The sequence below is a fragment of the Hemicordylus capensis genome, chromosome 3 (assembly GCF_027244095.1).
Source record: "Hemicordylus capensis ecotype Gifberg chromosome 3, rHemCap1.1.pri, whole genome shotgun sequence".
Lineage (NCBI taxonomy): Eukaryota > Metazoa > Chordata > Lepidosauria > Squamata > Cordylidae > Hemicordylus > Hemicordylus capensis.
Genome location: NC_069659.1, coordinates 248604955 through 248632196, shown reverse-complemented (window position 1 = coordinate 248632196; position 27242 = coordinate 248604955). Strand labels below are relative to the sequence as shown.

Here is a 27242-nt window from a genome sequence, read left to right as displayed (position 1 = left end):
CGCCTCACCCGCCTCGGGCGCACTCCTTGGGCCGACACCTCCGCCGCCGCCTCGGGCGCTCTCTCCGCCCGCCGTTTCTTGTGGCGGCGGCCGCCGCCATCGGAGCCAGTCGCCCCGCCACGGCCACCGCCTCCTTGGCCCGCACTCCTTTGGCCGAGGCCGCGGCTCCGCCGCCGCCTCGGCCGCACTCTCCGCCCGCCGCTTCTGCTCCTTCTGGTCTCCCGTGGCGGCAGCCGCCGCCATCGGGGCCAGTCGCCCACTGGCGGCCGGGTCCAACATGGCCGCCCATCTCTGCGCATGCCCAGAACGGGCGAAAAAGACACGGGCGGCACGGACGCACGCCCAAGGCTTTTATGGGTAAGGATTATGACTTTATAGACACAGGCACTGCACCTTAAAATGGGGAAGGATTGTGTCCCCAGTCCTTTTAGTAAAGGTTTAATTAAAATGCTGGATAGTGATGTACCTTTTATTAAAAAACATTGTTTATCAAATTGTAAATTAAAAGAAATCTGTGCTGAGTCACATCTTTTTGTTCAGTGCTTGCAACAGAGGACAGCTCATGTGTAAAATTTATTACCCCAATCCACCTAGGGGCTATATGCCTGCGGAATTAGAACTTGCACACAATGATTTTGTGATGGATATGGAATTGGGTACATACGTGGATGTTGCACACACAGTTCCCTTTCCAATCCAATTGCCAGGGCTGTGCATGTGTAGCTCTATGAAGAAAGCTGAAATCCCACCACTGATTGGCTATTTGAGAGGGACACACACTCCACCTCTTCCACCAAACAGCTGATAGGCATAGTTTCAGCTTGTTCTAAAAGGTGAAATCTCCATTGGATCAGAGCCCAAGTCTAGGATCAATTAATTCCACATGTACAGCTCTTTTAGGAGAAAGAATGAAAGTTCAAGATAAGGCAATGTGGTTATGGCATATGGCACATATAGATATATAGTTACAGGACAGAAACTAATGCACAAATTTATGTGCACTTAAGCGCTGTTGGACTCAATGAGATGTATGCATAATTCTGCACTGGATTGTAGGTTATGCTCATAATGATCATGATGAAATGACCTTAATAACTTTTCACACACATCTCCATTTGAAATAAATTACCAAGAAATTATGAAGGCATGACAAGAATATCAGCACTACAAAACTTCAGAGCATTAAGGAAAACATATTTAAAATATTGTATGATATATTCATATGAGAACTATCTTTTTTCAACTCTGCTCCAGTTTTCTATCATAAAAGCAGCTGAAAGAAGTCTGTCTTTTTGTAGCACAAGGCTCTGAAACTGCGTACCCCAACCTACATCAGCACTTCATTGACATAAATGCACTGTACCAAATTAATGCAAAAGTTGTGCATGGATCTCATATTGGAAAATCAATTGCCCCAAGCATCCAGTTGCATATGCTATGGCTTGATGGCGACATAAACATCAAAATATTTGCGCCAATGGCAACCACAGAACATGACACTTGTACAGCTAACTCACTGGAGAGCAATGAAGATTTGTTGTGACTTCTGAAGGCCTACTGAAAGCCCCAAGTGAACTGATTTGTTTTGTTGCTTATCAAGTTTTGTTGCTTATCACTCACTTGACAAGATGGGCAGGGCAAGCAGGAAAAACAGAGGCAGAAGTAGTGAAGGCTTTTCATGCAGGAAGATCAATGACATAACCTGCCACATTGGTAGCCCTTCAACTAGTTATATTATATTATATTATATTATATTATATTATATTATATTATATTATATTATATTATATTATATTATAATTACTACCATGCAAATGATTATGCTAGTATCTTTTATCCTGGTCATGAGCTTCCTTTTAAGCAGGAGCACAACATGTAAGAATATTAGCCCACATATTGTGCATCCTAACACAGGTGCTGCTGATTCACTTGTGCTGCTGCAGGCTTCTTGCACAGCAGCAGCAGTCTTGCGCTTTTGCACATATACTTTGTTGTATCCTTACATTCCAGAAGCACTAGCTGAATCAGAAACACATTGCTGGCGGTCAATCAACGTGTTTCCGACCTAAGTAGCATTTCTGGAGTGCAGCGTCAGTAACTGACATACTTGCACGCTTTTGTGCAAAAGTGCAAGACCACTGGCGTGTTGCTAGGAGCCTGCAGCAGCAGAGATGGATCCAAGGTGAGCCACATCAGTGCAGGCAGATCAGCACTGCATGCATTAAGCTGCACAACATGGGGACCATTGTTCATAAGGCCATTTAAACTAGTTTCAGATGTAAGAAGATTTACACAGAGGCCAAGTAAAAATTATATCTGAATAAGGAGGAGTCTCCAGCAATTAACAGCAACCCCTGCTAACTTGGCAAAGAGGCACCTTTTAATGTGGTGATTCTCTTTACTTAGCAGGGAGGGAATAACTGGCACAGTACCTCCAGTGACTGTTGCTGCTGGGGTCTATCTTGTGTTTCTTTTTAGATTGTGAGCCCTTTGGGGACAGGGAGCCATTATCATTTCTCTGTGCAAACCACCCTGAGCCATTTCTGGAAGGGCAGTATAGAAATGAAATGAAATGAAATGAAATAAATAAATAAATAAACTGCCAACAGGATTATTGTGTAGAAGGTGTTAAGGTGTGAAACAATGCATGACCATTTTTGTATTATTGAGAAGAAGTTCAGATTATTTTCATACTTTATTTCTAAAGCAGGCCAGGTGCAGATAAGAACAAATTCCCAGAGTTGAATGCATAATTGCTCTTCTGCCCAAAGAGATAAAAGCAGTGGAAGCACTTAGGAAGTGGAAGAATGTACATCTGTTTTCAATGACTCAGTGTTTAATTGTAGTAATGACTATGTGAACAACACCGATCACATTGGAAATCAATATTATAAACTTGGAATCTTTATGTTTACTTTATGGCTAATCCAGTCATTACTGCAGACATCTAAAGCAAACACTGCAGCTGTACCATGTTTAATTCATCAAGATGTTCTCTCAAGACTGACTGCCTCTCTGTTATCGCCACATAATTTTAGCACAGCATCTGCCAAATTTAGACTATATTATCCAGTTTTGTGAAGAGCTATTAAAAGCCCCTCTTTAACTTGGCAAGCCACTTCTAGAATTTCTTTGTAATAAAAACAAATATTGGAGGTGGGAGGAACTCAGTTGCTGCTGAAAGACAACAGCCTTTAAAAATCTCCCTGGGTTGTTAACATTCTAAATAAGCAGCCTCCACCTTGGGGCTACCAGGCATAACATGGAGCTTCTCAGCTTCCTTTTCCCAAAAGCAGCCCCCATGCTGGATGAAGATCATTCCTAGAATATGGAGAAAATGTGGCCTTGTTTCAAGTGCTGCATGAGGAGCTGAAAGCAGAAGGAAGCACCTGAGGTCACTTAAATGATTCTTTGGTTCCCTGCCATAGGGTAGCTATTTCTACTGCAAAAGTGCTCTGGACTGTCAGAGACAGTAGCTCAGCTGGTACAAAGGCAGGGCCGGGCTGGAGCAGCAGCAGCAGCAAGCAGATCTCCCCAGAAGTCAACAAGTACAGAGGACAAGGCAGAGACAAGCTCAAGCAGGCAAGGTCAAACCAATAGTCAAGCAGGTACAATAGTCAAGGCAGAAGCAAAGTCAAGCGGGTCTAGGTCAAACGAGTAATCAACAGATACAGCAGGCTAGGCAAAAGCATGGTCAGAGGTCAAACCAGTTGAAACTGGGAGTACAATGGACTATGCTCCCAGACACTCTGTACGAGCCATTGCTCCAACAAAGGTCTGGGCTTGACTGAAGACTTTATACTCTAGCCCAGTGATTCTCAAACTTGGGTCCTCAGGTGTTATTGGACTTCAACTCCCATAATCCTCAACCAAAGGCCCCTGAGGCTGGGGATTATGGGCGTTGAAGTCCAATAACACCTGAGGACCCAAGTTTAAGAATCCCTGCTCTAGCCCCTGGTTTAGATGGAGGTAACTCCTCCCCCAGGGACAGGACTGGTAAGGCTTAAAGGGATATCCGTTGGCTGTCTTTGATCCTGCCAAGACTTAAAGGAAATCAGTTTCACTTGCAGATTCCTCAGAGTCAAAGTGAGTGTCCTCAGGCCTTGGCACTAGGGACGTGCGCGGAACCAGTTTGTCTGGTTCAGTTTGAATCTGAACCAGATTCAAACCAACCTGGTCTGGTCTGCCTTTGGGCTCGGACAAATCGGGTCCGGTCATCAAATTGGGACGAACTAGTTCACAGACTGGGGGAATACTTGTAAAGGGGAACCCGGCAATTCTCCTAAAATAACATAAGGCAGGGGGAACAAAAGTATTTTTAATTTAAAGTCCATGGAGGAGAGTCTCCAGTGGTGGCAGGGGTTCCTCGAAGCCCCTGCCAGCCTCCCAAATAACAGCCTGGGCCGGCTGCAGTCTGGTTCCGGCCTCTGCACATGTCCTCTGTACATGCATAGAGGTAACAAAAATGGCCTCCATGCATGCGCACAGGCCCAAACCGGGCCACAGCTGGCTCAAGCTGTGATTTGGGAGGCCAGCAGGGGACTTAGTAGAGCCCGCACCACCACCCACCACCACCTCCAGAGACTCTCCACCACCACCACATGCTTTAAATTAAGGGTACTTTTGCTCACCTCCCGCCTTATGTTATGGAATCCCCCTTTACTTGCTGGATTCCCCTTTACAAGTATACCTGAACCGGTCCACAAACCAGTTCTTAGAACCAGGGGCTGGACTGGTTTGAACTTAAACCAGTACCGTGCTTGGGGGTGGGCTGGGCTGGTTTGAATTCAGACCACCCAAACCAGGCTGGTTCACTGTCAAGCCTGGCTCAAATTGAGCTGGCTCGCACATGCCTACTTAGCACAGAGGGCTGGGATTCAGGTTCCTGTGCCCCGTCTTACTCCTCTTCTGAGGAATCCTCCAGGATGGGTGGAGGGTTCAGCTCTGAATCCTATATAATAAGATCCCTGGCGTGCGTCCGTGTCTCGGATGAAGGATGGTGTCTGCGTCCGTATCTCCCTCAGCTGTTCTGGGCATGCGTGGTGCGCGTGCGCAGAAGAGCCGAGCAAGACAAGGACGCAGGCGCCGGCTGCCATGTTGGCCGGTTGGTCGGCCCAGCCGCGGGGAGGCCAGAGGCGGTGGCGGCGGGTCCATCCCGGCTGCGGGGAGGGCAGAGGCGGCGGCGGGTCCGGCCCGGCCCCAAGGAGGCCAGAGGCGGCGGCGATGGGACCGGCCAGGCCACGGGGAGGGCAGAGGCGGCGGCGGCGGGTCCAGCCCGGCTGCGGGGAGGGCAGAGGCGGCGGCGGGTCCGGCCCGGCTCCGAGGAGGCCAGAGGCGGCGGCGATGGGACCTGCCAGGCCGCGGGGAGGGCAGAGGCGGCGGCGGCGGGTGGCACGCTTGGCGGCGGGGGCGGAACCGGCTGCGGCGAGGCCAGAGGCGGCGGCGGCGGGTCCGGCCCGACCGCGAGAAGGACAGAGGCGGCGGCAGGTCCGGCCTGACCGCGGGGAGGGGGAAGACAGCGACGGCGGGTCTGGCCCGACCACCGGGAGGGGAAAGATGGTGAGGGCGGGTCCAGCCCGGCCACAGGAAGGACAGAGACGGCAGTGGCAGGTCCGGCCCAACCGCGGGGAGGGAAAAGACGGCGGCGGCGCGGCTGGCAAACACAGCAATGGGCATCAATTTTCGAGAGACTAGCGCCCATTATTTTAACGGGCTGAAAGATACTAGTCATGACATAAAGGAGCTAGTTATCAGTAGGTTCCTCCCTCACAGCAGAACATTAGGAACATAGGAAGCTGCCTTATAATGAGTCAAACCATTGGTCCAGCTAGCTCATTATTGTCTACACCAGGGATTCTCAACGTTGGGTCTCCAGATGTTATTGGACTTCAACTCCCATAATCCCCAACCAAAGGCCACTGGGGTGGGGGATTATGGGAGCTGAAGTCCATTAACATCTGGAGACCCAACGTTGAGAATCCCTGGTCTACACTGACTGGCAGCGGCTTTTCCAAAGTTTCAGGCACAAGTCTTTCTTAGCTCCACCTGAAGATACCAGGGATTGAACCTGGGACCTTCTGCATGCGAAGGAGATGCTCTGCCACTAAGCTATGGCCTCATACCAGACCCCACTCCTTCTGTAGCTGCAAGAGACCACATATATTGATGAATATGTGTTACAACAACAATATGAGACGTTTTAAAGCAGCACCCACATAGTTAGCAGTGTGTGGTATATGAGTTCACCTTTTAAAATGTAAACAGTCCTGCTGGGTTCTTGTGTTGGTGGAGTTTGTCTAAGACTTTATCTTTGAGGCTATTCACACGCACATGCAAAACTGGGCTAAGGAAGCCCAACCCAGTTTTGCATCCACCTGTGTACCGCCAGGATCAGGCCTGATCCCGGCGGCACCATGGCAAAAAGTCTGCCTGTGGAGCCCTCCTCTAAAGTGAGGTAAAGGAGTCAAGCGCTCCCTTACCCTCATTTTTTCAAATGTCTGCCAGCTGCAACTGCTAACAGACTGCGGTGCTCTCGGGGAGGGGGGATCCCCATAATGCACTGCGCCCTTGCGTGATGCATTATTGGAGCTCTGGGGGCAGGGCAACATGTCCTGGGCACCCCACTCCTCTGAGCTACTGGCAGCAGCAGGAAAGGAAACTGCTCATCTCTGGGGAGCTTCAGGGCTTCCTCCCCACTAACCCTCTTGCCCTTTCTCACTGGTTGTGAGGAAGGGCTCTTTGTCTAGTGAGTATCTTTAGAGTTCTCCTGTGTAAACCTGTTAAATAAAGAAGCCTGTTGCTGAAAGCTAGTGTCCTCGTTTCTTCTGTCTGAAAAACCTAGATATGGACCCAAAGTTGTATTTCACGCATGTTAGAATAAACCAAGATTATTTGGTTTGGATATCACAACCAATCTTCTAACCTAAATTTGCAGTAGAATTCTTTGGAAGCTCATGTGAGCAGGGTAGTGGGGAGCATGTGCTGATGAGGCTTGGGGACATTGCCTGGAACCAAGCTTTAACCATGGTTTTGCATGGTATCTGAGCAGGTCCCCCACTTTCAGGCCTTGGAGCTGAGTGGTAGTGGTCACAATCATCCACTGAAGTATTCTTGAGAAGTCTTTTACTTGACAAGGAACCCTTTCTACAAGCAGTGAGAAAGGGCAAGAGGGTTAGTGGGGAAGAAGCCCTCAAGAGCTTACCTCCCTGCAGATGACTGAGGGTGTCCTCTTAGGCGGGAAGATCGCCCACCCAGATAACTACTGGCTACCTCCCAGACAATTACCAACCAATAGCTCAGAGGGCCAGGGTGAAAGGATGAGTCACCCCACCTCCCAGAGCTCGATTAATGCACTGTGTGAGTGCACGGTGTGATATGGGGATCCCCCCCTCCCCAAAGCTGCCCGAGATCTCTGCAGTCTGCCAGCCGTGGCTGCAAGCGGGTTTGCCGCCAAGACGCAGCTGAGATTGAGCCCAATCCCGGCAGTGCACAGACAGAGGCACAACTGGGCTGGGCTTCCTTGGACTGGTTTTCCTGTGCATGTGAATAGCTTCAGTAAGTAGAGGCCACTATTAGCTGCACTTCCTTGGTTAAGGTGTGGGACTAAGTCCACTGTTGCCTCAGCAGTGGCACAGTATAGAGAAAATCTCAAGGAGCAATTATTCCCTGAATGTGCTCCTTGCCCTTGTCCTCAGTCACCCAAGCAGCAAGGACATGTATACTGTTTCTGGCTCTGACCCTCTGGTCTAGCTATGGAGCAGGGAGGCAGCTTCATACCATTAGCACAGACAATGATTTTGTTTTCTTAGAAGTTCCAGACCACCATCATCTTTAGCCTTGACTACTGACTTCTAAGATGATGGTAACCTCACCAATTAGCCCTAAATGGTATTCCAAAGCCCTGGAATTATTTCAAAAGCGGGTAAGATAATTATTACAGATAATTAGTCTGATAATTAATCAGCTACAACTAAGTTTAAGTACATGTACATGAAATCGCATGTTTTTCTCCAGTGTATCCCTGCTTCCACTTCTCTCCCCTCCCTCTGCAGTCTTCTCTATGCCTATTTTCAGACAGTGAGCCCTTCAGGACACAGGCATGCCTTCTCAAACTTTGTAAGCCACCATGCATTATGGATGTATGAACAGGTTTGATGTCGAACAGGTTCGGCATCAAACATGTTCAGTTAGATGGTCCGAGATTGAACCAAACCTCCCCACTTCAGTTCGGTATTGAACGAAACATCCCCCACCCCTGGCTGTTCGTGGAGGTTCACAAACTTTTTTAAAAAATGTCTAATTTTTTTGTACTCACCCCCTCCAGGGGGCTTCTCCGAGGCTGTTGGGGGGGGGTGTCTCCAGAGGTTCACCCTCCCCCGCCAGCCTCCATTATGTGGCAAATCACCCTGTTTGGGTGGCAGCCATTTTGGAGGCCACCACACATGCCCCATGGGCCTCTGCGTGGCCTGGGTCATGACCTGGCCACACAGAGACCCATTGGGAATGCACGGCAGCCTCCAAAATGGCTGCTGCAACAGGAGTGAGGCCCGGAGTGGACCAAAGACCAGGTTCTTTGGAGGCTGGTGGGGGAGGGGGTGATAACGTTTGTGATAACGTTTCCACCCAGGATCCTTTATGCTACAGATTAATCCCTTGGGATCTCTGATCATGGCATTATGTGTTCTGGATGACTTAAACTATTCATCAGTTACTGTTACTTACAGAAGAAGAATACAACCTGGATCAGATAACTGGACCAGAAAACCCCATTCTCTTTGAACCATTTAAATCTGTGATATACTTTAAAACCCTGTTCACACTGTTTTACACAAAAGAGATATCTAAGATTCCTCCTTTTCCTAGCCCTTTCCCCTCTCATACCCTCTAAAATCAGAGCATTACACTGACAAACCGTCTGTTCATTTTAAAATGGTACATGATTTTACAGCAGAGTTGTGCCTTTCTAAAGTGATTCAGACTGCATGTATATGCATAATCATGGGGCGGGGGTGGGGGACAAGTATGTAAAATAATTTCACAGTGTAACATTGAAACAGTTCCCCAAAGGCTTATAGCTGCTCATTTTTGTTCCCTTCTGCAAAAACTATGTAATTTATTCACAACTTGCGTTAAAATATTGTTTCTTCCAGTTAGAGCTCCTTCGGAACAATGTCTGCATATAGGGCTCTTCTACAACACTTGTCCTTCACTGATATGCATTAAGGCCATTCACACCACTGTTCTGGGGAGGGCTGGGGGTGAGGCAGGACACAAACCTCCTTCACAGCTTTGAGATCGCTCACAATGCGCATCCACATGACCGGCATGCGAGCGATCCATGAGCATCGAGGGGGTGGGGTGGGGGAAGCAGACTGTGGCCTCCCTCATTCTACAATGCACCGCACAAGGAGCATGGTGCATTGGTGGATTTACACACCTGCCGTCTGGCTCTATGGATGCTCAGGCAGCAGGCAGCCCAAGTGTCCACATGACTGGGACAGGTGAGGTAGTAGTGCACACCCTTCTTCTTCATTTTAAGCCCAGATGGGAAGTAACTTGCCTCGGGAGAAAGAGGTTGCTGGTTCAACCCTCCACTGGTGTGTTTCCCAGACTTTGGGAAACACCTATATTGGGCAGCAGCGATATAGGAAGGTGCTGAAAAGCATCATCTCATACTGCGTGGGAGATTGCAATGGTAAACCCCTCCTGTATTCTACCAAAGAAAACCACATGGCTCTGTGATCGCCAGGAGTCAACACCGACTCGATGGCACAACTTTACCTTTACCTGGTTGCAGAGCATGGGGATCAGGACCGATCCCAGTGCTGCACACGACCAGCCCTGACCGAGTACAGCTGTGCTAGCCCAGGTAGGGCTGGTTGTGTGCAAGACCTTACTGTGAGGCAGGCAGTAGGTGGTAATCCAAATGTCAATCACTTCAAATACATCTTTGTAAATATAGGCAACTGTTAAAGATACACAGAAGAAAATGAGAGGAAAGTGTTACAAATGCAATCTAATGGGATCTCTGTTCTAATCTCCATTGTAATTCTCCAGAGTTCCAGCCTAAGGTCTATTTACGTAATATATATTTTCTATGCCCACTGGAATACTCTTGAAAATGCATTTTTGAATGGTGCCAACAAGAAAATTTAATGCCAAATCCACAGTCAACTGTTCTGCTACAAAATAGTGCATCCATATATGATAAATATATATATAACATAGGAACAGCCCTGCTGGATCAGGCCCAGGCCCATCCAGTTCAGCAGCCTTTTTCACACAGTGGCCCACCAGATGCCTCTGAGAAGTCCACAGGCAAGAGGTGAGGGCATGCCCTCTCTCCTGACATTGCTCCCCTGCAACTGGTATTTAGATAGCAAACTGTTCACATCCCAAGTAATACCTATAGGGTTTGAGATTGCAGCTCCTTATATGGAGTCAAACCTTTGGTTCCTGACCTCAAGCCCAGTACTGACTTACTAAGACAGATGGTGGCTCTCCAAGATATCAAGCAGAGGTCTTTTCCAGTCCTGCCACTTAAGATTTTTTTTTAATCTGGAGAAGCCAAAGTCTTGCAACATTCAAAGCATGTGTTCTGGTCCCCACCCATGCTCAAGCTCCAATATTCTTAATCCCTTCTCTCTGGGCAGGGATTTCAATATATAGTACAGTACCTAGTATACTTCTGGTGCTAGTAATGACATTGTGCATGGGCGGAGGAAGTTGCATCTTAGGGGTAGGAGTGTGCACAAAAGCAGCTCGCCTGGTTCAGTTCGAATCAGACACCCCCTCAAACCTTCCCCAGTTTGGTCGGTGGGGGATTCATGATTTTTTGGCTTCTCCAAGGCCGCAGGGGGTATCCAAAGGTCCCTCCTCCCACCGCCAGCCTCCATTAAGTTGTAAATTGCCCTGTTCAGGTGATCTTCAGCCCATTCTGGACCTCAACCTGTCACAGTGGCCATTTTGGAGGCTGCCACGCATGGCCAATAGGCCTCTGTGTGGCCTGGGTGATGACCCGGCCACACAGAGGTCCATTGGTCATACGTGGCAGCCTCCAAAATGGCCACCATGATGGGGGTGAGGCCCGGACCAAACAACCCATAAAGAGCTGGCAGGGGGAGGGTGTTGGTCCAGTACCGAAGGAGGTTTGGTTCTATATCGGACCATCAAACTAAATAGGTTCAATGTCGAACTTGTTGGTCCAGTACCGAAGGAGGTTTGGTTCTATATCAGACCATCAAACTAAATAGGTTCAATGTCGAACTTGTTTGCACATCCCTACTTGGGGGGAGGGCGGAGCTAGGGAACCACATGCTGCTCCTGTCTTATTTTCCCAAGCCTTGATTTCCTTTCCCTTAGCCCCACACAGTCCCACACTTCTTCCCTGGATTCCCCAAAATTCCTTGCCTTGATTTCGATGCCATCATTCAAGCTGCTATGTTAGTAGCAAGCACTGGGGTAAGATGGTGTTGGTGGGATAAAGTCAAGGAAAAGCGGCTCAGAAGAAAAGTCTCCTCCTGGGACAAGGAGAGGGCCATGCCCAAAAGAAGCATCCAGATCCCTAACCTGCCTTGAATTCAATTCAAGACCTGAATCCAGCCCAAACCTGCATGCCGTTCTACTTTATTGTAAAGAACATTCCTGGCAGTGGAGGCAGCAAGCTGTCATCATTTCCCAAGTGGGAACTTGACTTGTCAACAAAAGTCAAATATATGTTCTAGAAGTAGGCAGCAAAACTGAGGTCTGCTCGGCTGCCCAGCTTTTGAAATTTAACAAGCCAAGACAAAGTCACTGTGTCTTCACATATTGTAAAGTGCATGCTTTATTTACACATGTTGGTATAGTGCTGTTCCTGTGAAATATTCCAGGGTAATTGTTAACTGACCTCTAATTAACATAGCAATAGGAGGTCTATCTGCAGTTGCAAGAGAAGCTATGTTCTGCTGTAAGGGTTTAGATTTTCTTGTTTGACATAACTGCTGAACAAAAGCAAAACAGACAGCATCCTGCTTAAAGGAAGTTGAATCCAATAATGATATTTGAGGGGGAAAGCATTACCTTTGTTCTATCATATAAAGCGTGATTATCCAACATCATTTTTCTTTCATGCGTGGCGTATCTCCGCAAGTCTCGTTCAAATTGCTGCATACACATAAAAGTTTCAACGTTACTTTTCATGAATATAGAAATTCAAATGTGTTAAAATAGCCCTTCAAGAAGAAACTGTATTTTCTGTTCCAAGTACTACCAAAAAAAAAAAAAAAAAGCCTTCACAAGATTTGATTTATCAGAAACTTGTGTTGAAACACACCACTGTGACTTGAAACTGATGTGGGCCACCAATCTGCAATTTAGCTGCTTTGCAATACTGAAGGAATTCAGATCCCTTTAAGCGGGTATTAAAATAATGAGAAAGCAGAGTCACCATTTACAAGGAAGTCTGTCAGGTCCCCATTACTGTACAGATAACATTAAGAAATATGAAATTGCAATCATACATTACCCTCTTCCCCATAATGGATACAGCCTGCAGTTAACGCGAGTTCCATAATGGATGCTCACCCAGGGACTGTTTTTTGACATGCAATACTACATCACATTAGCTTTGTCTGATACTAACTGCCTTGCTGATTGTTATAGTTTTATAAGAAGAGGTGGTTTAATTTAAACACATTCTGGACTCCATTTGCTTGTGACTCACACAATTTGTCTGAGTCAAAAAAGCTTAGGTGTTTGCACTTTTTCAGTAAGCAAAGAGGTTTGCAGAGTGCTTGGCCGTTCCTGCCTAAAGCCATTTAACAGCCAATGCTAAAGGGACATACTTCATATATTGCTGTATTCAGGCATAATCTCCACTACCTACTCCATCTGGAAAGAAGCATTAAAAGGAACAGATCACCTTCTCTTCTGCCACAAACTGCACAACACCATTTTTGGGCTAGATACCTTTTGGTGGTGTGAAAGATTTACCCTTTTATTAAGGGGTCTTAGAAACTAGAACTGAATTTTTTTAAAGGGGGAGGACAAGATAATTTGTTTCTAAGCACTTCTTCTTCTAGAAATTTCATAACTAACTCAGCTTTCATTTCTAAATACTGTTTGTATTGAAACCCTGCCATGCATTTGCACTCTCTTGCACTCACACAAGAGGTGGGTGCATGATTTCAACAATTCTCTTTCCAGTCCCTGCACACAAACCCTGAAAATCTGCTCCTGAGGGTTCCCCCACCCCCAGAAGCAGATTTTGGAGATTCAGGAGGCTGGAAGAAGGAGAGAGAATTGGCAAAAAAAAAAAAAAAAGCACAGCCCTGCCTGAAGTTTGGATACAGTATGATAGTTTTCAGGATGAGAGAGAGAGAGAGAGAGAGATTAAAATGTTCAAGTAAGGTTTGCCACAACCTCAGGGAAAGAAGAGTGGAAATGTTTTTAGATGGTTCTCTCTGGCCCTTCCTTGTGCAATTTTGGTCATTCACATGGCTGGGTGGGCTGGCGGGTTGGTGGGGGAAAGGCTTAGCTTCACTTACCTTCACTCGCAAATGCCTGATTGTTGCTGGGAGTGCCATCCACGCTCCCACATGATCCATCCCCAGAGAACCGGGATGATGAGTCCTGGCCTCCAGGTATCCCACAATGAACCGCATGCCAAGCACGGTGCATTGGGGGATTCCCCCCCGGGGATTTCCCCCCCTGGCAGCTAAGAGCCAGGCTTCGGCATTGGGCTTGGCACCGTGGGACCACCAGTATCCAAGTGGAACCCAGCAGTTATCACAGGCTACCATAGCCAGGCTTGGTTGCTCATTAGAACAGCCTCTTCATATTCTGCAGAACAGAATTCCAGTGTTCCAAAGTTTGAACATTTTTAACAATGGTAAAAAACCCGACTGCATAATCAAGTACTGCATGCTCACTCTGTCTGAGAAACACTCTAGTCTAGAGAAGATCTAGTCCTGGAGATCTGGGTTCAAATCTCTGCCAAGCAGTGTAGCTCACTGGGTAGCCTTGAGCCAGTCACATCCACACTTCTGTAAATGTGAAGCAGCACTCTGAGCTCATTGGAAGAAGCATGGATACAAATAAAGCAATACTCAGCTATGAAATAGGAAATAACAATCCCAAAAGGAAGCACTTTTCAGATTTATGGATCTTTTATTCTACCTTGCAATATCAACATTAAATTACCACCCCAAGGGGAAAACCTGGGGTTACTTACCCTGGATCCACTCCACCCCAACAAAGCAAATGCATATTGTTCAAAGGGGCTTACGACCAAATCCATGCGGATTGCTTTCCAGTCTTTCACCTCCTCCTGAGCGGATTCATCTGATATTGCTGAGCTGTTATGGTTCACTCTTTCCTTGGGTAACTTTAAAATCGCAAAGCATTTCTGAAAATGATCTAAAGCATCAACTCTTCTGCTTGGCAGCTTTGTCTTTTCAAATGTGGATTCAATGAGATCATAGTATAAGAGCAATCCCTAGAAGGAACACATAATTCTTACTTTCTTATGTTAATTAATGCAATATACAGTGGATCAGGAGCCAGAACTGGAAGACTGGCGGCATGTAGTGTAGAATAATTTTCTAGGCATTATAAGCTCTACGTTTGACATATAGGTTATCAAAATGATACCCTTTTGGTATTACTGCATCCCACACCATTCCAACAGCTATGGGAAACAATTTAAGTCAGGCAAATGATACAGTGCCTTCCCATACTAGCATTGCGACCCTCTAAGTCAGAGCTGCTCAATTCTGCCCTCCTGCAGACATTGGCCTACAACATTCTATCTATCTATCTATCTATCGTATTGATATGCCTAGCACCTTATATGTGTATCTCCAGGCAGTGTACACAATTTAAAACCACAAATATAAAAAAGAGTAAAAACAATTAAGACAATTTCACAGGGAGAAAAAAGGTTTAAAAAATTCACGTGATAAAAACAATTAAACACTTTAAAATTAATTTCAGTTAAATGCCTGAGAGAACAGGTGTGTCTTGAAGGTCTTCCTTAAAGCGAACACAGATGAAGATGCTCTTATTTTGACAGGGAACATATTCCAAAGCCTCATGGGAACCACAAAGAAGGCTCGGTCCTAAGTCTGATTATTGGCCACTGTGGCTGGGGATTATGGGAGTTGGAGTCCAAAAACAGCTGGAGGGCTAAAGTTGCTATCTAGGGGATAGCAGTAATGGTGATTCGTATCCATGTGGTTCCTCTTAACATATATTACTAGGACAGCATGAAATCTAATATTACTCCAGCAACTGGGCATTTTAAAACGCCGAGAAGAACATGTCCTCTAGATATAACCTGACAGAATCCCAGAAATTGTTTAATTATAAACTCCTGTACTTTGGTGGGTAGTAGGCTTTTAGTTATGCAAGTGTGAACAGCTCTGTACAGTCCAACATGTGGTTCGGATGAACAGCTTCCAGATTAAATATCAGTATCACACAGATGTAGCACTCAGTTAAAATGGAGGATGAAAGTGAATGAAAATGAAATGCAATTTCTCCCTTGCAGAAGAGAGCAACAGTTCACAGGTTGTATGAAGACTAAAATCTTGTGTTTATACAGATTGCAGACTCTTCTCACAGAATTCCAGGTTCAATTTAAGTACTAAAGGCCACAAACTCTTATCAGAATTACACAGAGCATTATAGAATTATGTGTATTTCAACACATTGATTTCCATGCACAAAAGCACAATTAACTAGGGTTAAGTGTTCAGACCAAACCGCTGTCTGAGAACCGGTTTTCTGGTTTGAGCCAGGCTCGATTGAGGGTGGCAACTGAGAGGGGTGGAGGGCGAAAGGAGTGAGGGCGGTGCCGGGGCAGTGGCAAGAGGCATCTTTAAAAGTAAAGGAGATGGTCCCTTACTAGTTATACCAAAGCTGAGCAGCAGCACTCTTGCCGGCAGCCTGCATATGGCAGCACAGATCTGACACGCATGCATGCGCAGAAGCCAGGTCAGTGCCAGAACCGCGCCACCACGAGCGGGCTGCTGGTGAGAGCACTGCTGCTCAGCTTCGGTACCACTGGTAAAGGACTGTCTCCTTTCCTTTCAAAGATGCCTCTCACCATCTGTCCCCATGCCACCCTCTCACCCTCACCTCTCTCAGTTGCCACCCTCAATCGAGCCCAGCTTGAACTGGCGAACTGGTTCACTTCAAACCAGGTTCGGGTCAGGTTGATCATGGACTGGCCCCCTTTCCTGAAGGGTGGTCCAGTTCACGATTGAACCACTCAAATCACCCTGTTTTGCGGTGGACTGGTTCAAGATCAAACTGGGCAATGGTGCATCTAGCTGATTTTGGCACCCAGACTGCTGCTGCTGCCACGAGGCCTCCCCCCACTGCCACAGGGCCCAGCCACATTGAAGCGTGGTTTTTCTGTAATTTTAGCTGCCATGTGTGGGGGTGGGGGGTGAGCCGAACAGGCCTCTCCCCACCGTGGTGGCAGTGGCAGTGGGTGGAGCGGACAGGCCCAGCCAGCCCAGAAGCCCTCGAAAACTGTGAGGCACACCTGCGCAGTTTGAATAGATCATCGCAAGCCCATGATGTCATGGCCTTGTGACAATAGATTCAAACTGCCAGGTGTGCCTCGCAGTTTTTGAGGGCCACTGGGCCGGATGGCCAGGCCCAGTGGCTGCTCTGCTTGCCGCTGCCACAGGGGGAAAGCAGCAGAGTACGTACGGGGTGGCAGCAGGACGTCCCCCGGTTTGTGGAGACCCCCCCAGACCTTGGAGACCACAGACTAGGGCCTCAAGGTCCGGGGATAAGAATGTCTCTGAAACTGGTTCTGCACACTCCGACAATTAAATCTCTGAGCTTTAGGTTTAAAGTGAAGTTTAAACTGAAGCCTCATTGAGAGCAAAGAATATATGCAACATTTGCTAACACAAGGTAACAAATAATAAGGTCAGATTCCTAGGTTTGGATCCAAAGGTGACTTCTGGCAAGCCGTTAGAGGAAAGTCTCTTCTGCTCATTGAAGTGCTATTTCCACCTTAGTGGAAGAACATTATACAGTAAAACGAAATGAAATCCAGAGATGTACCTCCTTTTGTGCAACTGTTTGCAAAACATCATGTGCTATTTATTCCTTTGGATGTAATACCTTTTAGTTTATATACCTTGCCGTGTGGATAAAGGAAGCCCAGTGGCTGGAGCACAAACAGTTTTTCATTGTAAAGGACTGCTCAACGGCTGGTATGCAAATAGTTTCTGACTGGAAAGCTTCTTTTGCAAAGGAGATGAATTCCTGCTTGCTAAGGGCAAACTAGTATTTGCACAGTACTTCACAGAAAATCAGCACCATATGAAGTCTTTCCATACATGCTTCGTTGGATCCTGCTCCCAATATTTCCAAATGTCACTACCTTGAAATCATTTCTCATTTTTTGAGAGGCTGGTCCATAGCTCCTCATTCAAATTTAATTTTTGTTTAACTTGCTCACATCTGAGTTTAGAGGATAATAAAAATAACCAAAGAAGCATGATACACATGGTGCCACTGATCTATGAATTGTCACACAAGTACTAGCCTGCCCATTGCACTGATTACTAGTGTGTTTCCAAGGATGACTCAAGGTGCTTGTTATAATCTTTAAAGCTCTAATCCAGTGGTCCCCAATCTGGGAGCCTCCAGATGTTGCTGATCTACAATCCCCATCAACTCCAGCTACAATTTATTGTAGCTGGCGATAATTGGATTTGCATTTCAGCAACATCTGGAGGCCCCCAGGTTGGGAACCACTGCTCTAAAGAATTTGCAGCCAGGATATTTGAAGAACCGCTTCCTCTCACATGAATCTGCCCATCCCACAAGAACTTTCAGAGAAGCTCTTTTGTGTTTCCCCTCTCTTCTAGAGGTACAGTTGACATCTATGTTTGGAGGCTTTCTTGGGGGCTGCCCCTGTCCTGTGGAGGTCCCTCCCCTGGATGTATGTATCCAGTAGGATTTCTAATTTAGAAACCACTGGTAGGTGCAGTGTCACTTCAGAAGAAATAAATCTCACTTCTCCTGATGAAGCCTGCTCAAGCAGGAGGAAACAGGTAAAAATTACCTAGGATACCTGTTGGGTATTATTTGGACAAGGAGCATCTATCAGAAGGAGCAACATTTGTACAAGGAGCTACCATTAGAATAAGAACTTGCAAGGAAAAAGATCTGGAAGAATTTTGAGTAAAATTTGGAGTAACAACTTGAACAAGAACCAGCAAGAGAAAAGATCTGGAAGGACTATATATCTACATGTATAAGGACCATGGGCATAATTGACCTTCAGCCACACTTTTTGAGGTCTAGAACACAGGCAATTTCTTTAGTAATTGTGTGTTTCATAATATATGTTTAATTTATCCTTGTTTCGTGTAAGTTGTGTGTGTGAATAGACTCTTATACATGGTATATATACTACCCAGTATATGTTTTGTTCTCTGGTCCGTGTATCCTCTATTCTTTCATTTTCTATCAACTGATTATGACCTTCCTGTTTCCACTAGATTTCCCCCACTCCCCCAGTTATTGTTGTGGGGCTGTTTTGATTTAGCATAATATCTTCCTTTCATTCTTGATGTCTATCTATCTATCTACAGTGGTCCCTCGACTTACGAAGCACTCGACATCCGAAGATTTCGACATACGAACGACAAAAAATACCAGAAGTCGTTGCCGGTTTAGATGCGGCTTCCTCGACCTACGAATTTTTAGATGCGGTTTCCTCGACTTACGAGTGTTCCGGACCTCCATGGATGCGCTTTTCGACTTACGAAAATTCCGACCTACAAACGTGCGTTCGGATCGGATTATCTTCGTAAGTCGAGGGACCACTGTATCTATCTATCTATCTATCTATCTATCTATCTATCTATCTATCTATGTGATTGATTGATTGATTGATTTCTATATCGCCCTTCCAAAAATGGATCAGGGTGGTTTACACAGAGAAATAACAAATAAATAAATGGCTCCCTGTCACCAAAGGGCTGACAATCTAAAAAGAAACATAAGATAGACACCAGCAACAGTCACTGGAGGTACTGTGCTGGGGGTGGATAGGGCCAGTTACTCTCCCCCTGCTATATAAAGAGAATCATCACATTAAAAGGTGCCTCTTTGCCAAGTTAGCAGGGGTATAGCAGGGGTGTTGGATATTGTTATTTTGATTGTGTTTCATTCCTGTGCCACCAGGAGCCCCTGGTGGCGCAGTGGTAAAACTGCCACCCTGTAACCAGAAGGTTACAAGTTCGATCCTGACCAGGGGCTCAAGGTTGACTCAGCCCTCCATCCTTCCGAGGTCGGTAAAATGAGTACCCAGAATGTTGGGGGCAATATGCTAAATCATTGTAAACCACTTAGAGAGCTCCGGCTATAAAGCGGTATATAAATGTAAGTGCTATTGCTATTGCTGTTGCTATTAGTCACCTTGAACCTTACCAAAAAAAAGGTTGGGTATACATGTTTAAACTAAGCAGACAAACAAACCATTTTTGCCACCTGCCATTTGGCAAAAACCATCACTCGATTGTTTATTTACTTATTTACTTATTTATTTATTTAGAAGGGAGGGGGCTCTGCTTCCAGTGAGGATCACTACTAGCAAATGCTAGTGCCACTTACTGGCTGGACATATTAGAGCAATATTTCCACACATCTTTCCCCTTTCTTAAACCAACAAAAATTATATATATATTTTATTTTTTATTTTATTTACACAGTCAGACAGGTGTTATTGACTGGTTTGTTTTATCCAGACATCGAGTCCTTCCCAGGGACCTGGGATGGCTGAATTTTGTTATCAATGTTGTTGCTGTTATTATAGTGGTATAAAAGTTTTAATAATAAATAAAATTAATTAATTAACAATATGATTTCCTTTTGTTATTAGTCCATCTGATTCATTGAGTTGGGCACATTCACCAAAGTATCACTTAGATAGCTCTGAGGTGTCATTGATATATTCAGGCCACCCATTTCTGATATACTGTAAGACCTCTTGAAGTTCTGGATCATGTTGAGTAGCTGTTCTGATCTGAAGAAGCCGCTTGTCAGATGTTTCCGTAAAGGTATGTACTGCATCAACTTAAGCTTGTACTTCTTCCTCTAGGTCATAGGAGTTTTCCTGCTATATGGGACTATGTGATAAGGCATCTGCAAGTATCAGCTTTTCCCCTGGAACATATTCAGCTATTAGGTTTAACCTCATCATTCTTATCAAAAGACATTGGCATTGAAGTGGTGCAGGAAATGAATTTTTCTTTGTTTAGTTTAAGCTCAGACTCCTGAATCAGATTTAGGATGAGGGTTAGAGTTTTATCATGCTCTTCTAGTGATGTGCCATGCACTAAAATATCATCCATGAAAACAGTGACCCCTTTTATGCCCCTAAGGAGTTCTGTCATCCTCCCCTGGAAGATCTCAGGAGTGCTGGTGATCCCAAAGGGCAAGTGCTAGAAACAGAATCTCCCAAAGGGTGTCATAAATGTTGTTAGATTGGCACAATGATCTGTCAGAGGTATTTGCCAGAAGCCACTTGAAGTATCCAATTTGGAAAATACTTTAGCTCCAGTCACTTTTGGAAGTAGATCTTCCAGCATTAGGAGTACATATTTTTCTCTAACATATTTTCTCTAACATTGATCCTTTTCAGATCTACACATATACAGATTTTCCCATTTTTCTTCATGACTGAGACTATTAGAGCACATCATGGTGTAGGATCAGTGGTAGGGATGTGCAAACAGGTCTGAAGGTTTGAACTCAAACCAATTAGGGCGTTGAATTGGCAATGCCAGTCCAAGTTCGAACCAAACAGAGCCTGGTTCTATTCAAACTGGTTCAAACTGGAGACGAGGATGCCCCGTGACCCACCTTGGGTGTGTGTGTGTGTGCCAGGGCATTCCAAAGTGGATCTGGGGGCATGGCAAATATGTGGCACGGCAGGTTCTGTGGTAACTTCTTGTACCATCTGTATATAACATGCAATTGCAAAGTGCCTTATTTTTGAACAGTTCTTGTACTGAGCTCCTCTAGCAGGGCAAATTCCTCTGTTATGCATCCTCCCACATCTTATACATGCAGACTTGGTGTGTATGCCTTTTTGCTGCAGTGTGCTTTTGAAATGGCTGGGCTGCTTTGCTTGGGGTTTCTTTCGTTCAGGTCTTGCAGCTACAGACTTAAAATTTGCATCTCCAAAGAAGCTACTCTTTCTGCTGTTAGGGTTTTGTGGAGAAAAGGCTATTTTCTTCCAAACTGTTTCAGGTTTCCTCTGCTCCCTGATCTGTGCTTTCAATAACTCTGATTGCCTTGCCAGTTCATTGGCTTTATGAAGAGTTAAGATTCTCTGTGAGTTGCATTCGCTCTGATAGCCCTTTATCAAGAATTCCAATGACAAACCTATCTCTGAGATGTTCTTCCTTCTTTTCTGCAAAGTCACAATGCTCAGAGAGTCCATATAGCCCTCTAACAAATGACTCAACATGCTCCCCAGAGTGCTGTGTCCTTTGATAAAAGCAAGCCCTCTCATAGAACACATTCATTTTGGAATGAAATGGGCATCAGATTTAGCCTAGACAGTCTCATAGTCATTCTTTTGACCCTCTTCAGCAAAGGTAAAGGATTTATAGATACTGTTTACTTCCTTTCTCATGGCATAAAGAAGGGAACTTACTTGCAAAATGCCTTATTCTTTGTGGAGCTTTGTAGCTAGTCTGAAGCAAGCAAATCTTTCTTTCCATTCTGGCCAAGCAGCAGGATTGTCAAACCTGAAAGCTTCTGGTCCAGGAAAGTGAGCCATTTCAAAGGTTTGTGGACTCAGACTTCTGACACCATGAGCCGGGTCTCACGATCAGTGAGACCCGGTTTGTGAAGCTAAGCGGGGAGAGCGGGCTAAGCCCACTCTCCCCACAGACAAGCAGGGCGGGAGCCCTGGGCGGCCGGATCAGCCGCCCACACGATGCCAGCTTCATGATGGAGCCGGCAGGGGCTGAGGAGTTTGGGGGCTGCACAGCCCCTGGAAGCAAGAGCGCAGGGCATACTGGGGAGATCTCCGAGCAAGGAGGCTGCTTTTCAGCCTCCCTCTGGGGGTCTACTCATGAGTAGCCACGGCACAGAGCCGCGCTACGGCTACTCACGATTTTGAAAACCAGGTTTGCAGCGCACTCGCTCCGCAAACCCGGTTTAAGGGGAGGGGTATTTAGATGGGTTAACTGCCAGGAGGCAACTGGGCTCGCCTGTGAGCCTGGTGGCTCCCATGATCAGCCAAAATCAGACTAGGCTCCCCTAGCCCGATTTCGGCTGATCATGGGAATAGCCTCCATGTCATGAGAGTTCAGAGGAAGGCAGCCATTATAGGCTAAGACTACTTTATAATGTAACAGGCAGGAAGAAGGGAGGGGCTCTGCCTTCAGTGAGGATCACTACTAGAAAATGCTAGTGCCACCTACTGACTGGACATATTAGAGCAATATTTCCACACAGATTTTTATCCACTTTTCTCCACTGACACTTGTTTGATGTTTGCAATCCAGTTTTTTCCATCTATTGTAATGATTTTTAGTTGGATATTTTTCTAAGCTTACAATTTTATTTTGTGCATCTGATTTCTGCTACATGTTGCATTATTCATATGCCCATGGGGTGACATTTCACTGGATTTTGTTCTTTATTTTTAACTGATTTGGGGAATGACTATTAACATTTTGTAGAAAAACAAATCTGAGATGATTTCTTCGTTATAGAAATCTTCACTTCTAATGTACTTTGGACCCTTCCAGAAAACACTTTACTCCCTTTGGTTCACTCCAGGCAATTACAGGCCTATTAAAGAAGTCAGTAATAAAGCTCTGCTATGAAACCTTTTTCCCTTGCCGATTGAATCATATAAACTCAAGTGGATACAATCTCAAATTCTGCAGATCGTGCTAGGTAGCAAATGTGATGAGATGGGCATTTCAGGAATAAACACCTCTAAGTTATTCATTAAGTGGCTTAGCAATTTGTAAAAGTAACTAGGAAGAACATATAAAGATTAGTAAGCTGCAAATAGCCATATCAGTGTTTTCCTTTTTAAAAAAAAATGCAATTAGGCAATAGTTACACAGGTGCTGACTTCAGCAAGCAACTGAAATCTGACTCAAAGTCAGAATGCCACTTTTAAATAGTAATCAAAGTCCAGGCTATATCAATTGGGACCCTGTTTCTGATTAACCTAATTTGATGAGGCACTGGACAATACCTTTGTTTTACATAATGCAGCTGAAACAGCATGTCTCTAGGTTACAAAAAAGTGCCTTTTGGTGAAGGCAGTTAGCTGTGAAAAGCTGAAAAGGTCCTAATCTGAATATCGTAGGTTACAGAACATGAAGTGAAGAACAGCAGTCCATGCCAATTCTGCAAGCACCTCTTTTCAGTATTGCTGGTTTGTATAAAACTACACATTAGCTTTTATTTTTCAGCGGAAAGTAATTATGTACCATTTATCGTAATGATTGATTCTGTGGCTCATCATTAATATGACATGCTTTTAGACTCAAGGCAGAACTCCTCCCCCACTCCCATGAGGCAATAAAAACTCTGACAACTTTATTTAACATATTGCAGCAGGTCTGTGCTCCACCCCCCAAACAATGCAGGCACTAACTCAGGTCAGAGGTTGAATGCAAGTGTCTCACCATAGACCTGCTTGGGCAATCACACCCTAGCTCAGAAGAAGAATTCAGATCTCTGCTCCTCCTCGCCATCCCTCCAAGTTATTCAGAGGCAACACCCAGCTCAAGCTGTTCAGTACTCTTTGAGGTGCCACTAAAGCAGGGAGGAAATTCAATCATAGCCCACACACCACCAAAGCCATTAAGGACTGATTGAGCACCTTTAGTCAAAGTCACCCAGGGATGCTCACTGACTACACTCTTAAGCTATGCCTGGCCTGCACTGAATCTGCCCCTTGTGACCTAACTTTAGCTAGGGAGGACAGGATAGAGTGAGTGGGAGGAAAAAACCCATAGCCCTCATTCTGCATCAGCTGCAACTACTCATCCACCATTGGTAGAATGCACATTAAAAGAGAAAATTCAGGAAGTGTTCAAACCTCTCAGATGATGATTTGGCTTGAGACATTCTAGGACTTGTTCCTCTGTTTCTTCCAGACAAACTTACAATGTCTATCCTGCTTTCAGTTCCAATTCCCAAAAATATAACCATAGGACACTGATGGACTTGCAGTGCTCGGTCTTCCCAGAAATCTTTGACAACCCCTGCTGACTTGGCAAAGAGGCACATTTTAATGTGGTGATTCTCTTTATTTAGCAGGGGGAGAATAACTGGCCCTCTCCACCCCCAGCACAGTACCCCCAGTGACTGTTGCTGGTGTCTATCTTATGTTTCTTTTTAGCTTGTGAGTCCTTTGGAGACAGGGATCCATCTTATCTTATTTATTTATTATTTCTCTGTGCAAACCACCCTGAGCCATTTTTGGAAGGGCGTTATAGAAATCGAATTAAATACATACATACATACATGCATGCATGCATGCATACATAAAAATAATCCCTAATTTCTATATTTGCTCAAGTCCCTGTGGGCTACTATTTTTGCTTGATTTTCTGGCACTAACCTCTGCTTAGTTTCTGAACTTAGCTCTCATTTCTGCACTGAGTTTGTCTGAGAGAACATTTTCAGAGACAGCCTGAGATATTCATTCATTCGATTTCTATACCGCCCTTCCAAAAATGGCTCAGAGCAGTTTACACAGAGAAATAATAAATAAATAAGAAGATGGATCCCTGTCCCCAAAGGGCTCACAATCTAAAAGAAACATAAGACAGACACCAGCAACAGTCACTGGAGGTACTGTGCTGGGGGTGGATATTGCTAGAAATCTCCGGGCTATCACCCCCACACACCCCAAACGCACTTGCTACTGCCAATGGCCGCTATAGTAGTTCTGAGTGACTACCTGGTTTTCTGGCCCTACCATCATACATTTAAACTGACACCATGTATATGTGATCATAAACAGATGTAAAAATGGCCGCCATATTACCACTGTGAGGTAATCATGCAAATATAATGTGGCAGGAGTAGCAGCACAAGCAGCCCCTACATAGCAGCATTGGCAGCCACTGGTAGCCAGTAGCATTGGCACTGTGACATAATGAGCAATGATGGCTTAACCTGGTTAAGAGATTGGGAGTGGGTTACAGGACTGCATACTTCTTCCCCCATTCCTCCTCATTGGAAACTGCCCTCAGTCAGTCTCAATCACAGTTAAGTGTTATATCATGTACTTACTGGAGTTCCCTCTTAGCCAGAATTCAAAACCAGGGTTTGAACTAGCTAACAAACTTTAGTTAATGATAACATAGGAAGCTGCCTTCTACTGAGCCCGACCACTGGTCCATCTAGCTCAGTATTATCTACACAGACTGGCAGTGGCTTCTCCCAGGTTACAGGCAGCAGAAGTCTCTCTGTCCTATCTGGAGATGTCAGGGAGGGAACTTGGATCCTTCAGTGTGCAAGCATGCTTCTCAGAGCGGCCACATCCCCTGAGGGGACTTACAGTGCTCACATGTAGTGTCCCATTCAAATGCAAACCAGGCTGGACACTGCTTAGCAAAGGTGAGAATTCATGTTTGCTACTACAAGACCAGTTCTCTTCCCACTGTAGTTAACATGAGTGCTGTGTTTAAGGCCACTGGGGAGTAAATGGTAAAGTGTGCCATTGAGTCGGTGTCGACTCCTGGCGACCACAGAACCCTGTGGTTGTCTTTGGTAGAATACAGGAGGGGGTTACCATTGCCTCATAAGAACACAAGAATAGCCCTGCTGGATCAGGCCCAAGGCCCATCTAGTTCAGCATCCTGTTTCAGACAGTGGCCCACCAGATGCGGCTGGAAGCCACAGGCAGGAGTTGAGGGCATGCCCTCTCTCCTGCTGTTACTCCCCAGCAACTGGCCTCCTCCCACACAGTATGGGATGATGCCTTTCAGCATCTTCCTATATTGTTGCTGCCCAAAATAGGTGTTCCCCACAGTCTGAGAAACTTACCAGCGAACCCACAACCTCTGGTTTGCTAGTCAAGTCATTTCCTGCTGTGCCATTAGGTGGCTACTCAGGAGTAGGGGGAGTTCCAACAAGAGAGGAGAAGGTCTGGGTCTTTGAAGAAGTACATAATCCCATGATCCACCCCCTACAAATCTACCTTCTTCTACGTCTGGCCATTCGCTCATCTAACTGAATATTGCCAGTAAAGACTGGCAGTGCATCTGCAGGGTTTCGGACCAGAGTCCTTCCCAGAGATGCCATGAACCAAACCAAGGACTTTCTGGATGCAAAGCATGTATTCTATCACTAAACTACAGCTCCCCCTCCTCCCAAAATGTTTTAAACATGGTTAAGAGACCACTCTTCTTTTACAACTGCACTGATCCGAAGTGCCTCACTGCATATATGTGTATATGCATTTGCACCTACACCTTCTAGCTGTCACTGTAGGGATCTAGTAGAACATTATACAGAATACATGACCCCTGGTCCCAGTGAATGGGAAACCAGAGAAATCTGCACATGTTTACCTTTATAAACCTTCCCAGGCCTTGACATCAGCCTTAGAGGCCCTACTTGCAACAATTAATGTAATTAGCAAGGGTTTTGTTGATGGTCACCTCTGTCACCTTTTATGAAGCAGGTGGCATTTGAAAGAAAGAGGCATTGCTTCAGACATTTTGGAGGATTTCAGAATTGAAGATCTCAAAAGATCTTGGAAAAGAGGCAAATTTGGTACTTTTAAAGGCAAGAAACTGAGTTGCTGGAAGTTGCTGGGGCAGGGCAGCAGATCATGGTATTTCTTTGGATGACTGTAGCATGTTCAGTGGTGCAGTGAGATGTTTCAGGCAACACTTTCCCATTCGCTCATCCCTTTCCTCAGTCTGCCTCTGCCCCCACCCCAGAAATTGAAAAGTCTCACCCCTAGAGAGGATAAGACACAAGTGAATATGGGTGTGGGGAAGAGAAATGTACAACAGGGTGGAGGGGTAATAAAACAGCCAGGAATTTCCTTCCAGAAGTACCATTTGTTCAGGGAGGTCATGGTATATCTTTTTGAGGAAAGGTGCAATACTCATATGAAGAACATATCAATAGGCTTAGGGCTATTTGTGATGTTAGTGAGGAATGGAAGACAGTCAAACTTTCAGTGCAAACAAGCAAACTGCCAAATGAAAGAAAATAAGAGG

General features: G+C 45.5%; 1 protein-coding gene across 5 annotated transcripts in view; it reads right to left on the bottom strand.

Moving 5' to 3' along the window:
• The window catches only part of DNTT (DNA nucleotidylexotransferase), a 291853-nt gene that overhangs the window by 22059 nt on the left and 242552 nt on the right, over window positions 1-27242 (bottom strand). For all 5 annotated transcript variants that reach the window (XM_053304897.1, XM_053304900.1, XM_053304899.1 and 2 more), the window contains 2 exons: window positions 14213-14476; window positions 12061-12144 (listed from right to left, as the gene is read on the bottom strand). In XM_053304897.1, coding sequence (XP_053160872.1) covers window positions 12061-12144; window positions 14213-14476 — 348 coding nt within the window. The remainder of the gene's footprint in view (window positions 1-12060; window positions 12145-14212; window positions 14477-27242) is intronic.